The sequence below is a fragment of the Capricornis sumatraensis genome, chromosome 5 (assembly GCF_032405125.1).
Source record: "Capricornis sumatraensis isolate serow.1 chromosome 5, serow.2, whole genome shotgun sequence".
Taxonomy (NCBI): Eukaryota; Metazoa; Chordata; class Mammalia; order Artiodactyla; family Bovidae; genus Capricornis; species Capricornis sumatraensis.
In genome coordinates this window covers 37,967,228-37,981,688 of record NC_091073.1, presented here as the reverse complement: position 1 = coordinate 37,981,688, position 14,461 = coordinate 37,967,228, and the positions used below count along the sequence as shown (strand labels likewise).

At 40.6% G+C, this 14,461-nt stretch overlaps 1 protein-coding gene across 1 annotated transcript in view; it reads left to right on the top strand.

Moving 5' to 3' along the window:
- The first annotated feature begins 634 nt into the window (after positions 1-634).
- CROT (carnitine O-octanoyltransferase) overlaps positions 635-14,461 on the top strand; it is a 50,407-nt gene continuing 36,580 nt past the window's right edge. Inside the window, exons 1-6 of the mRNA XM_068972772.1 lie at positions 635-759; positions 1,358-1,448; positions 3,969-4,104; positions 7,991-8,115; positions 9,667-9,848; positions 10,021-10,145. Of these exons, the coding sequence (XP_068828873.1) occupies positions 3,990-4,104; positions 7,991-8,115; positions 9,667-9,848; positions 10,021-10,145 (547 nt within the window). The 5' untranslated portion in view covers positions 635-759; positions 1,358-1,448; positions 3,969-3,989. The remainder of the gene's footprint in view (positions 760-1,357; positions 1,449-3,968; positions 4,105-7,990; positions 8,116-9,666; positions 9,849-10,020; positions 10,146-14,461) is intronic.

Here is a 14,461-nt window from a genome sequence, read left to right as displayed (position 1 = left end):
AAAAGAGAGACCAAGTGGGGATTTATGTGGTTACTGTTCTCTTGGTAGGACATGGAGGGAACGACAGTATTCCTCCTTAAGGAACTTACTTGGGAGTTACAAAAAGTGACGAGGAGTTCTTCACTTTGGGAAGAGCGGCTACTAAGTAGGAGCTAAGTAGGAGCTGGAGCTAGAAGAGGAACAGCGCAGCAAGCTTGCACTTGCACAGCTTGCGTGAAAACAGGCCATTTGTTTTTATACCGGTTCCAGAAAGCGGAGCGCAGCCCGCCCTCAGCTCCAGCCACGTCCCGAGTGAGGCGCTATGGTCCACCGGCTGCAAGCAGTTACTGGCAGGCTGGGTTCGGACTGTGGCCCTTACGGCCCGCCCGCCAGGCCTGTCGGTGGCTGGCAGCTGACCTGGAAAGCCCGAGAGAGGCGTGGCCAGGTCGCGAGACAGCGCAGACCCCGCCCGCCCTCCGCGCCTTCAAGGACCGGGCGGGCCCCCAGAGCATGCCAACCAATCCCCGTTTCCCGGTGACCGCGGGGCGGGACCCTCGCGGCTTTCCGTCCAATTCGCGCTCTTCTGGGCTTGAGCGGAGCAGGCCGGTGCAGCAGGGGGTCGGGACTATTTGGCTGGCGGAGTTTGCGCTGCCTCCCTCTCTCCCCTAATATTTTGGGGGTGGGGAGAGGTTAAGGACAGAGTTAAATAGTGTAGAGCAGCAGAGGTGACAGGACTCGGCGGAGGTGACTTCGGGCATGTCGCTGGCCCGAGTCTGAGAGGTACTCCTGAAGTTGGGCCGCTGGGATGGTCCGTGGTGGTGCTTCGTTAGATTGCTGTCACCTGGTGGCTTTTAAAGTGTGCGGAGCTGCCTTTGTGTTGGTGGGGGTCGTCTCCGAGCTCTCGTCGCCCTCTCTTCCTGTCTCTGGAGCCAGGCTTTGAACTTGCAGCCCTGCGATAAATCGCCAGCACCAGGCCCCTGGGCACCGGGAGGTACACTGTTATGGGGGGCTTATCTAACGGAAGGGAGTGCGGTTGTCCTAGCAGTTAACCTAGTTAATCCGTGTAGTAATTTTTATCTAGCTTTCTGGCTAAGGAAAGGAAATGGCAACCCACTCCAGTATTCTTGCCTGGAGAACCCCAGGGACGGGGGAGCCTGGTGGGCTGCCGTCTGTGGGATCGCACAGAGTTGGGCACGACTGAAGCGACTTAGCAGCAGCTTTCTGGCAGATGGACTTTTTGCGTGTTTGCTGTGAGTTCCGAAGGGATGAGACTTGGCGCCTCCCATCCCTTTAGTTGTATGTCTTCCACCCTCTTTTACTAGTTTTTGTTAATTTTTTACTCCTGGAATTGTTAAGCTTGTTTTCGCCCTGCCCACAGTTCACCAGCTCAGTTCACACTCCTGTGGTTCCTGAACAGAACTGTTGCAACAAGCACTTGGCAGTCCTAAACAACTCGTCTTGGTTTACCGGTATGTGGTAATCTATTCCTTTTACTTCTTTTTCCTGATTCTGTTTTGTACTCAGAGTTTCATCTTACTGCTCCCAGTGGGCACTGTAATTAAGTCCGGCATCATCACTTTCCTAAAGCATTTATTTATAGATTTTTTTGGAATTGTATTATTCAGTCTTTGTGATTGAGAGTTCAAAACAATCCTCCATGAAAGAATCTGATAATTCACGTTTTTACTGTGTACCTCTTGCTGAGTTAAGACCGTAGTGAGTATGGAATTGATCGTCGTGGTCTCAGATGCCTAAGGTGTAAGTGGCACGGATGTATACAGAGAATAGTTTGTTTTTCTACATAGGTGTATTAGTTTCCTATTGCTTCATAAAAATTTATCACAAACCTAACAGTTAAAAAACAAATTTATTAACTGGCATCGCTATAGATGCAAAGTTTGGGTAGGTTTAGGTGGGTTCACTGCTTAGTGTCTCACAAAGCTGAAATGAATTTGTTGGTCCCGGCTTTCTGAGGGAGAATCCATCTTCAGATTCACTGAGGTTGTTGGTAGAATTAATTTCCATGCAGTTATTAATTTCCATGCAGAATTAATTTCCATCAGGACCGAGGTTCTCATTTCCTTACTGGCTGTCACCTGGGCCTTCTCTCAGTTCCACGGGAGCATGTGCATTTTCAAAGCCAGACAGCACCTTCAACCCTTTTCATGCTTTTAATCTCCCTGACTCATCTTTGGCCACCTCTTGGAGAAAGCTTTCTGCTCCTAAGAGCTCAAGTGATTAGATTAGGCCCACCTGGCTAATCCCTCTCCTTTAAGGTCAATTTTGCAATAACACCATCACAGTCCAAGAAGTGATAATCTCATATTCACAGGTTCTGGGTATTAGAGGGGGCAGAATCAAGAGGGCCACTTACAGAAATCCTGCTTAACATGATGTGGTTGTCTCAAAACTAGATTATTTTTATAATTCAGTTTCAAAGGTATTAAGGAAAAAAATTAACCCTAACAACGACTCTGATTATTTGAGTATCCTCTCTATAAATAAAGAAATTTAGATAAAGTTATTTGTCCCAGGGCATGTGAGTAGAAAATGACGAGTTGGTATTTGGACCCAGATCTGCATTTCCTTTAGTCCTAAAGTCATGTTTATGGATGGTCACAGTGAAGTGCAGTCAGTCATTTAGATAGGAAAAAGCTGAGGAATTGGAATATTTGTTGTATCTCAGTTTTGGATTATCTCTTTATATTAGTGGTATAGCAGCATAAGTAAAAGGGTTTTTTTTTTGTTGTTGGTGGTGTTTTTTTTGTTTGTTTTTCTTAATACATCTAGAGGAAGGAGTCCAGGGCTAGTAGGAAGATGCTAATAGCCTCAGTACCTGTCTCCTGTAAATGGGTCCGAAGTGCTAGTCCAGTTGGCACTTTCCTGCTTGGCAGTGAGGAGGAGAGAAAGCAGAGGAGAACACCTGTAGTTCCTTACAGGGGCATGATATGGAGGCAGCATACACATCCAAAAGCCATACCGAGCTCCAAGGGAGAGTAGGAGAGATACAGCTATGTGGCCTGCTACCTAGCTAAGACTCAGGATTCTGTTAAGAAAGGGCAAGAATTATATTGGCTTAAAGCAGTCTCTGCCACACCATTATTATTATTTTTTTTAAATAATGTTTTATTCTGTAACTTTCTGTGAGTGGAATATACTATTTGACTTTGCTATTAGTTTTAACAAGTAGTATTTGAAAGGACAGGAAATTCTTAATATTACTGTTCCTTGATTTCTCAGCTGCTATTTTAATATATAATTTTAAAGGCTTCTTTGAGCAATTTCTTTTTCTATTCACATTTTGTGTTACTTTGATTTCTCTGAAAATTAATACATCTGGAAAATGTTCAAGATTGCTTTACGATACTTGATCATTCTGTGTAGGCCTCACTGCACAATTAGGTTACAGCAGCTTGTCATATGACTTATGCATTCTGTAATATTTTGTAAGTTTATGATTTAATGACTCTTCCGTACCTTTTCATATTTTCCTCTTGAAATTTCTTTCTCTCAAGTCTATTATCCTTTTCTGTACATCTGCATTCTACCTACCCATTTAGACTTACTGTAAGTCCCCTCTCCCACTATCAGGTATGGGAGGAAGATTATGGTCAAACAGATCTGTATTTGAGTTGTTGGTTTGATCTTAGGCAATTTACTAAATCTCTAAGATTTGACTTATGTAAAATGGCAGTGAATGCCATTTTTCATAGAATGAAGATGAAAGAGATGACACATTTTCTGTCACACTTACTGCAATACTTGGCTCAATAAAATATAGTGATATTGAGGATCACTCCTTGACCTCTAGCAATTTGAGACTTCTTTTTTTTTTTAATTGATTTTCTCTCTCTGACAAATCTGTGAATTCCTAAGGACTAGAACCAAGTCCTAGATATACTGTGATTCCTAAATGTTGACGTAGTGGATTGAAACTAGTATTTAAAAGAATATTTACGAGAGTTAATGATGCGGGCTTTTTTTTATAGTGTTCCTATTGTGACTGCATCATGGAAAATCAACTGGCTAAATCAACTGAAGAAAGGACATTTCAGTACCAAGATTCCCTTCCATCACTGCCTGTTCCTTCACTTGAAGAATCATTAAAAAAATACCTTGAATCGGGTATGTTTGTGATCTTTTAATGTATGTTAATATTGCTAGCAGCTTAACTGTGAAATTGTCAGAAGTTGATGAAGGTCTAATTGTTTTGTCCTCTAAGTGAAAAGTGAAAATGAAGTCGCTCTGTCGTGTCCGACTCTTTGCGACCCCATGGACTGTAATCTACCACACTCCTCCGTCCACGGGATTTTCCAGGCAAGGGTATTGGAGTGGGTTGCCATTTCCTTCTCCAGAAGATCTTCCCGATCCAGGGATTGAACCCAGGTCTCCCGCATTGTAGGCAGACGCTTTAACCTCTGAGCCACCAGTGAAGTCTTTGTCCTCTAGGCTCATGATAATTAAAAGTATCCTTAAAATGTCCAAAACTTTTCTGTCTTTCTCTCATGTTAATTTTTCCATAGTTAAAAAGCCACGTAGTACTATTAGGTTTACAATAAGTAGCAGTCCTCTGCCTCGTTTCCCCCACTGCATTTTCAAATATCTACTTCTTGTGTTATCTCCAGATTTAAACTAACATTCATATACAACTCCTTCTTAGATTTTTTTAGTTGTAGATATTATATGTTAGTTCCTAAAAAGATGAAGATTTAGCTCTCCTACACACCCCTAACCTCCAGCTTCATTTCTCAACATTTATGCAATCTAACATATCACATTTTCCCTCTAATTTTCTCACTGTTGCCCAGAATCACCATTTGCAATTTAATTAGTGTTCACCTGATTTAAATCTGGATTTACCCAAAGTAGGACTTCCCTGGTGGCTCAGATGGCAAAGCGTCTTGCTTACAATGCGGGAGACCTGGGTTCCATCCCTGGGTCGGGAAGATCCTCTGGAGAAGGAAATGGCAACCCACTCCAGCACTCTTGCCTGGAAAGTAACATGGACGGAGGAGCATGGTGGGCTACAGTCCATGGGTCTCAGAGAGTCAGACACGACTGAGTGACTTCACTTTCACTTTCACTTTACCCAAAGTAATTTACCAGACCATGGAGGGTTTGGGGGTATGCAATTATTCACAAGAGAACCATTCAGGGTACAGTACTGTAATTACCTTTTCGCTGCATTTTTTTTGTTTTTTCCTCATTTTTCATTTGCTTGCTTTGCTTCGTATCTACAACTAACTCACTCCAGATATCTCACTACACCTAAAATCCCTGAGTCCACTTAAATACACGAGATAGTCACTCAGTTTCATTTCTTCTTGGAGACATCCCTCCTGGAGCCCCCTCCCTTCCTGTTGGAGTTAGTGTTTACTTTTCTCAGGATGGCTGGAGGTTCTGTAGCCATCACTCTGGTGGTTCTCTTCACCTCTCTCTCCTGTGTTGGATTCCCTGGTTCCTGGGATCTGTTTTCCTCTTTTTGTTTGCTTATTTTGAAGTGCATCTTTAGAGGCTACTTGAGAAAGGGTGTCTGGGAGGAAAAGAATGTTTTTATGTTACTCATGCTTGATTGTTTGGCTGAGTATAGAATTTTGGGTTGAAAATGACTTTTCCAAAGTTTTGAAGGGACTGTCTGTTTCTCTTGAGAAACGTGATGCTGTCCTGATGTTTGACCCTTTATATGTGACCTGTTGTTTTTCACTCCCTAGATGTGTTTGGAAACCATTTCTTTATCTCTGTTATTCTGAATATCTCAGTGATGTACCATGATGTATAGGTATTTTCATTATTTCTCTGAACATTCAGTGGGTCCTTTCTGTTTAAAAAGTTATGTTCTTCAGTTCTAGGAAATTATTCTTTTTTTTAATTAGAGGAAAATTGCTTTATTATGTTGTGTTGTTTCTGCCATACAACAAAGCAAATCAGTCATAATTATATGTATATCCCATCCTTCTTGAGCCTCCCTCCCCCACCACATTCCACCCCAGAAATTTTTAAAGTATCACTTGTTTTGTAGTTTTCTCCTCTCTTTTTTTTCACTCTCTTTCTGAGAGCAGCTCCTATTACTTGGATCTGGTTCTTCTGGGCAAAGCTTTTAATTAAAAAGTTGTTTTCCTTTCATTTTATTAGTGAAAGTGACAATGTTAGTCACTCAGTCATGTCTGACTCTTTGCAACTCCATTGCCTGCAGTCCACCAGGCTTCTCTGTCCATGGAATTCTCCAGGCAAGAATACTGGAGTGGGTTGCCATTTCCTTCTCCAGCAGATCTTCCTGACCCAGGGACCCAGGTCTCCTGCGTTGCAGGCAGCTTCTTTACCTCCTGAGCCCTTGTCCCTTTTTGGTCCGTTTAATATTTGGTATCATCAGTCCTTTTTTGGTCTGACTCCTACATGAAAGGCTTTCCTCTAATATGTGGCAATCCTTTGTCATTCACATTTGAATCAGATCCTGAGAAGCTTACGGGGAGCTCTGAGTGTGTGGGTAGACCTTGGTGACCTGTGAGCCTTAGAATGAACCATAGAGGGTAACAGGGCAGAGATCGAGACGTTCTATTAGGACATATCCAGATGCCCAGACTCCTTTCTCTTGGACTGATATTTTCCCTGAAGAATTCTCTCATCTTTTGCTAAGAAGGCAGAAGCCTGATGGCTAGGGTTTGGAGAGCTGAGTGGAGGAAGAAGCAGGAGGGATCATTGCTCTAGTGTGCACTTTCATTGTTAACCCTCTGTTTAAAATGTGAGCTGGAATCCACGTATTCTGCTAGTCTGGTACAACTTCTCCTAAGGGTAACATATTTCTAACGCTATTAGCAGGGAGGAAGTTGTCTGGCTTTCTGGCATGTAGGAGATTCACAAGGACGGGTGTGGATGGGGTGGTTGTCAGCTGCTTTTATAGGCAATGAAGCACTTATACTGTTTTCAGCCTCATATTGTCCCTTGTCTTTAGAAGTCTGTGTGTCTTGAATTCTTGAACCTTCCTAGAGTTCCACTGCTTGTTGTTCCACAGGACTTGGCTTGCTTGTTGGGTTTGCACCAAACTCTCCTTACCTTCCCACTTCTTTCTAGTCCCTAGGCTATGGATACTTTGTCCGTTCTGTGGTCAGTCACCATTTCCCCACGTGTTTTCTAATTTGTAAAGTGGTAACCTCTCTGCTGTCCTCTCTTCTTTCATGTTCTTTGTCCTTATAAACCTACACCTTTTTAGTAATTCTCATTTTAGTGAGTTACTAGAAGTGAAGATATATTTATGAACTTAGTTCCCTTTGTTTAACTGGAAGACCTGATTTTTTTTTTTCTTTTTTTGTCACCTACTTTCATCTGGGAATTCTAGTTTTTTTTAAAAAAAAAAAACTTTCTGACTATTCACTTGTGCTCTCTGAATGCAGCTATTTAAATTAACTTTAAGATTTTGAGGAGGCAAAAATAAATCAAAAGGAAGATATTAATGTCCCTTGATTTCTAATTAAGGGATTTCTACTTTCATCTATAGCTTAATTTTCAGAACACTTGGTTTTCATGGTCTAGGCACCTTGTATTCTGTGTATGTGTTCATAAAGAAAATCATTATTGGCCACAAGTGATCCGAAACTGCTCCGGGAAGGCTATACACTTAAATCTACATATATGCTGCATTTACATTCATAATGTTTAAGGCTCTGCTTGAAAGAAGCTCTAATTTCTCACAGTAATGGGTAAACAGGATTTACTTTTCTATTGGACTAATAACTAGGTGATAGTCCTGTGTGTCATTTTAACTATCATTGTCTAGAATGATTTTAAAATAATTTTGGGAGAAATACTTATCAGACTACATAGTATCCATTGTTTTATTTTTTGAAGTATTTTGCATTATTGCTTTTCATGTTATAAACTAATTTAGTGGACTGCTCTTATATATACATAAGTGTTTTATGTAACTGAGTCAAGATTTATGTAAGTAATAGTAATTGAGGTGAGTTTGTGGTATTTGACATCTAAATACTTTAATGCATATTTCTTCCTTTTACAGTAAAGCCATTTGCAAATGAGGAAGAATATAAGAATACTGAAGCAATTGTCCAGAAATTTCAAAATGGTATTGGAAAAAAATTGCAGCAGAAATTACTTCAAAGGGCAAAAGGAAAAAGAAACTGGGTATTTATGTTATTGTATTTATTGGAATATTGATACTTAATGAAAAGTAAACGTGTATCTAGCTTTCATTTTAAAATTATTACTGTAGAATATACTGTAGAATACTATTACTGTAGAATTATACTGTAGAATCCTTAGTGTCGTCTTTACCATCCAAATGAATGAATGAATTGTTTAACTCTGGGGAGTTTTAAGTATTGTGTGTGGGTTCCTCTTATTATGTGGGGGAACTTGGTAAAATGCAGAATTTCTGGGAACAGTGATTCTGATTCAGTATCTTGGGAAAGGGTGCCCTGCTAAGTCACTTCAGTTGTGTCCGACTCTGTGCGACCCCATAGACGGCAGCCCACCAGGCTCCCCCGTCCCTGGGATTCTCCAGACAAGAACACTGGAGTGGGTTGCCATTTCCTTCTCCAATGCAGGAAAGTGAAAAGTGAAAGTGGAGTCGCTCAGTTGTGTCCAACTCTTAGTGACCCCATGGACTGCAGCCTATGGGATATTCCAGGCAAGAGTACTGGAGTGGGGTGCCATTGCCTTCTCTGAAGGGTGCCCAGATATCCTTATTTAACTACCCTATGCAGTTTTGATGCAGGTCATCTTTAGACCATGTTTGAGAAAAACATTTTGTCCAGATAATCATAGCCTAAAAACCCAAAATACTAAAATAGATATCACATTTATGGTGTGCAAATATTTATACAGTGCACAGGAGAAAAGGGCCGTTAGAAAACTGGAGTGAAGAATGGTTATGAGTATTCTGTGTTTCAGTTGGGTAGATTGAGGAAACATTGGTATAAAGATTTCAGTAATTTTTCACAAGGAATCTTCTTTGATTTTTCATCTTAACTACTCTACTTCTGTAGGATGAGTTTTTGTAATTTAAAATACTGCCTTAGTCTAGAAATGATGTTTTTAACTATCATTTAGTTTTAGAAATAAAAAGCAAGCTGATCTTTTTTTGTCGTTTAGATACCTATAATGGAGTAATACAAGTTTATATGTCTAGATTCCTTTTTTCTCAATTTTGAGCTTTAAGTGACTTTAAATTAGGATAAACGTTAAAGAAGTCATTGTTCTGCCTGTATCCTTTTCACTTATATTTTTTCGAATGACTGACTATAGTTTGTAACATCAAATTCTTCAAAAAGAGCTCCAGGTAATTTGATGAGATCCACTTACTTACACATGAAATTCAGTTGCAGTTGTGAACAGTACTCTGAGAAAACACACCTAGAGTGCTTTGTTGGATATTGGTAGTTTTAATATGCTCTGTCTGAAGGTGTTTCTTTCAGTGCTTTCTTGTTTCACATTTTTGATAATGTAGTTAAACTTGAATAGTACTTAATTCAGATCCCATAATTCCCAAAGAAAGAAATGATCACAATAGCATTTTTACTATTTGTAATGATTTAAAATGAAACATGTTTTTAACTGTTAAAAAGTAATTAAAGAAAAAAGAACAAATAGAGCTTTTTTTTCCTTCTCAGCAGTTACACCTTCAGGTATTGATACTATCAATAGCATTAGGCTGATGTTTTTAATTTCTTTTAGCTGGAAGAGTGGTGGCTGAATGTTGCCTACCTGGATGTTCGTATACCATCACAACTGAATGTCAACTTTGGGGGTCCTGCAAGCCATATTGAACACTACTGGCCTCCAAAGGAGGGCACACAATTGGAAAGAGGAAGTATAAGTCTTTGGCATAACTTGAACTACTGGCAGCTATTAAGAAAGTAAGGATAGTTATGTCAATTCAGTTACATATTTACCCAAAGTCTCTGGTGGCAAAATGTTGAGAAGCTTAATTTACTCATTTGGGGATGAATACTATAGGTGTGACTGGTTTAAAAGTTTTATAATGATTTCTTGGCCAATATACTTTTGTTTGTTTGTTTGTTTTAATAGAGAAAAGTTAGCTGTTGAAAAAGTTGGAAATATTCCTCTAGATATGAATCAATTCCGAATGCTGTTTTCCACCTGCAAGATTCCAGGAATTACTAGAGATTCAATTATTAATTATTTTAGGACTGGTAAGTAGAAAACGTTTGTACTTTTTCTGGTAAAAGCATTGGAATTTGGATAGTTTTTTAAAGATTTATTTATTTTATTTATGGCTGCGCTGGGTCTCTGTTGCTGCACGCAGGTTTCTCTAGTTGTGGTGAGGGGGGCTTTGGTAGTTGCAGCACACGGGTGTAGTTGTTCCTCAGCATGTGGGATCTTCCTGGACCAAGGATTGAACCCATGTCTCCAACTTTATCAGATGGATTGTTTACTACTGAGTCACCAGGGAAGCCCCAGAATTTGGTGGTTTTGCTGCAGTTCTTCTGTGATGCTGTGGAATGTACTCTGTTGTTGGCCGTGCTGTGTGCCTTACAGGATCACAGTTCCCTGACTCGGGACAGAACCCAGCACTGAGCTGGCAGGGAATTCCCATGATGTTATGGAATGTACTATTTCGAAGAATATTTCTTACTGGATTTTGACTAGTTTTATTGGATTTTGACTTGGCCTAGGCTTTCTATGAACCTTATCTTTCAGCCATAGTGATTTAGCTAGAAATAATTTATGGAATTGGATTTTTTTTGAAACTGTCTTACATGGTTCAGTACAAACCTAATGCTTGCATTGTATCATTTGATCATTTGAAATGGTCATTTTGGAAAATGGGAAAAGCACACATTCTGTGCAAAGGTAGGGTACCTAAACAGTGTTGAAATGTGTGTTTATGAGTTTGCAGTTAGACTATATGGTATGTTGTATTTTTTCTTAAGCAGCAACAGTGGAAGAGGGAGTGAAGGATTTTTGCGAGGGAGAAATTATAATGTTGGGTATGGAATCTACTCTGGTTAAGGAGAAAATTGAAGAAATTATGTGTTGATGGGGATAACAGTGTGCTAGCGACTGCAGCTAAGAGGCTAGTCTCAGTAAGGAAGCAATAATTAGGCCTGGTTTGAGGTTTTCACTGTTTTTTGTTTTTTTTGTGTGCATGCTAAGTTGCTTCAGTCATGTCTGACTCTCTGTGACCCCATGGACTGTAGCCCTCCAAGCTCCTCTGTCAATGGGATTCTCCAGACAAGAATATTAGAGTGGGTTGCCATGACCTCCTCCAGGGGATCTTCTGACCCAGGTTACTTACCCCTTAAGTGACAATTAAGGCTAATTCAGTTTTGCTTTTCATCCTGTTCACCTCGTTTTGCCCAAGAAGTTCAGACTTTGAATGTCCTCTCTTGTCATCTGGATTCATCGAGCAGTGCATAACCTCATCTGACCCAAGTTTCTCACTGCTGTGACCCACCTTCCACTACTTCCCTAAAGTCTGCTGCTGCACTTCATGGAACTCATGGCCAGCAAAATCCTTATATCCTCCTCCTTTTCTCGGAAAGCTCCCCTTTCCTTTTGAAAGCTGCTGTTTCTGAAACCTGGTTATTTTTTTCACACTTTTGCTGTGACCATCTCAAATGGAGACTTTGTTTTTCTCTTATACTTTGTTACTAAAGGGCGAAAGGGAGAGTAGAAGATGTTGGTCTCTTTATTTCCCACTGCACTTTCCATTTTATCTTTTTCCTTACAGTTTGAGCTTTTGAAAAAAAGAAATGCTAGCAGGCTGTGTCACCCCTGCTTGTCATTGCCCCAGTGATGTCCTTTTTGATCATTTTCCTTCCTTCATTGATGGGTTTAGCACCAGTCTCACTGACTGTCTCTCCATTACTACCTCAGTCACATCCTTGATAACTTCAGCCTCCATGTGTGGATGACCCATGGCGTCTCTTCTCCTTTCTTTCCTTCCTCTAGGAATCTGTACTCCTTCTCAAGCAGCCACCACTACTATGGCCATGCCCCAGACTTGCTTATAATAAAAACTCTCTCATCTCCAACAGTGCAGTTATAGGCATCTCACTCTGACCTCCACTTTCTCTTCACAACTCACTTCCTTTAGGTCTGCCTCAGTCGTTTTTTTGACACCTTGACTTAAAATCCAGTGACTCTGCAGTTCTTCACTTCCATTTCTCCCTCCCCACTGCCAAATCTTCACATCTTTCTGTGATTTTTTGCTCTTCTTACCTCTCCCCAGCATATATTAAATACGCTCAAACCTTTGCTCACCTGCCCCCTCCTCATCTCCATCCCCACCTCAAAGCTGTGTAGATTTTAGTCTCCTGCTTTTACTCCACATATTAAAGACATCTGCCCTAGTAGTTTACTTGGCCAGAGGAATCCACAAAACGTCACTTTTCTCAGTTAACCGCACGTGGATCCAAAGCACTACCTTGCTGTATTTTGTCAGGATATTCTCTCACTTTCAGAGAAGACTGTTTGATGACTTTCTCCATCTTTATTCCTAGCTAACGAACTCTTTTACTTCTCAACAAATGTAATGTTTTTATCATCAAAGTCGCTAACCTATCTGGCAGGAAGACTAAATGATCTCCAGAAATGTCCACTTCCTAATCCTTGGAACCTATTGAATGTGTTACCTTAAATGATAAACGGGAATTAGATTGAGAATGAAATTAAATTCGATAGTCAGTTCAGCTTGAGATGGGGAGATTATCCTGGGTTATTCACCTGGGCCCAGAGTAATTGCTAGAGTTCTTCTAAGAGAAGAAAGAGAAAGCAGAGAGAGCCAAAGGGTAGAAGCCTGAGGAAGTTATGATCCTCCCTTGATGGCATCAAAGATGGAGGAATGGAAGGGATTCCCTGCTGATCCAGTGGTTAGGACTCAGCACTGTTACTGCTGGAGTCTGGGTCCAGTCCCTGGTCAGGGAACTAAGGACCCTGAAAACTGTGTAGCACAGCCAAAAAAATAAAAAAAAAATTTTATTTTTAAGATGAAGGGATGGAGCTCTGAGTCAAGAAGAAATATGGGCAGTCTTTAGAGGCTGAAAAATCAAAGGAAACAGATTCTCCCCTACAGCCTCCAGAAGGAACCCAGACTCAGGGATAACCCTCATTTTAGCTCATTTTAGAGACATTTCAGACTCAGGGATAACCCTCATTTTAGCCCATTTAGAGACATTTCAGACTTGTAGTCTCCAGAGCTGTAAGACAATAAAATTTTCTTGTTAGTGGTGATTTATTACTAAGTTAGTGGTAACTTATTACAGCAGTCATAGAAACATATTCATTCAAATGTTGGCCCATTTTGCAGCCCCCTTGCAGTGCACTATTACATATTCATATACTTTGTCTTCTCTCTGTAAAGATGGATGAACTGTTCTGATTCCTAAGGATAGCCCTTCTGCATGATGTCCTGGGCTCCACCACCTCTTGTTTAATCAAGGGCCTTGCTTTTGCATTATCCTTCTCTCTGTGCTACATTAACAATTTTCCCTCTTGACTGGGTTGGACAGATTTGTATTATGTCCCATCTTAAAAAGAAAAAATTGACCCCTTGCATTCTTTCAGTGTCACACCCTAGTCAAAGCCACCATCACCTCTCTGGTTGTTCTCCCCTGGACCACTTCAGTTACCTCCTAACTGATCCTGCTATATATTCTCTTCCCGCGTATAATCCCTTCTTCATATGGCAGCTGGAATGCCCTTTGTAAAGTATTAATTAGATGACATTATTACTGTCCTGATTAAAACCTTCCATTGGCTTCTTTTCCATCATTTTTAAAATTTCAAGCCCTTCCTAAGGCCCGTAGGATGTGGCTGCAATTTTTTCTGCCATTCTGCTCATTTCTCTCTGCTGCAGCTGCACTGACCTTTTTCTCCCTTTAAGCAGACCAGCTCCTTTTGCCCTAATGCCTTTGCGCTTGCTGTTTGCTTTGCCTGAAGCTCTCTTCCTACACACATTTCTGTGTTAGCTCTTTTGCTTTTTTTCTCTGCTCAAATGTCACCTCTGATGTTTATCCTTAGGTAGCACCCTCTGTCCTCGTCTCCCCAAGTATTAACTTGGCCTCAGGTTTATTTCCTTTTTATAGTACCAAATTTTAAGTAGTAGAGGACAATAAAAGGTAGTGACGGTAAATGTAAAAGGATTTGGAAGTTTATGAAGGGGAAGAAATGGTTTGGAAATAGCCACGAGGGACACAGAAAATACATACCCCAGCTCCGAGGAAAGAGGACTTGAGGAAAGAGGATATAAGAGGAAAAATAATAGTGCTTTCAGGAAATAGTTCTTCCTCATAGCTAATGAGTAGATATCATGAGATAACGTGTGTAAAGCATTTAGCACATTTCCTTATACATATCAACCAATAAGTTTACTTCCAATGGTAGTATATGTCTTTCTTAACTTTCTTCCCTCCTTTTTTGAGAGGGAGGTGGCAGAGATCATATAGAAAGACCCTTGTCAGGGCCTAGTACTTGAAAAATGGGACTAAGTCAGAATAGTCTGTTA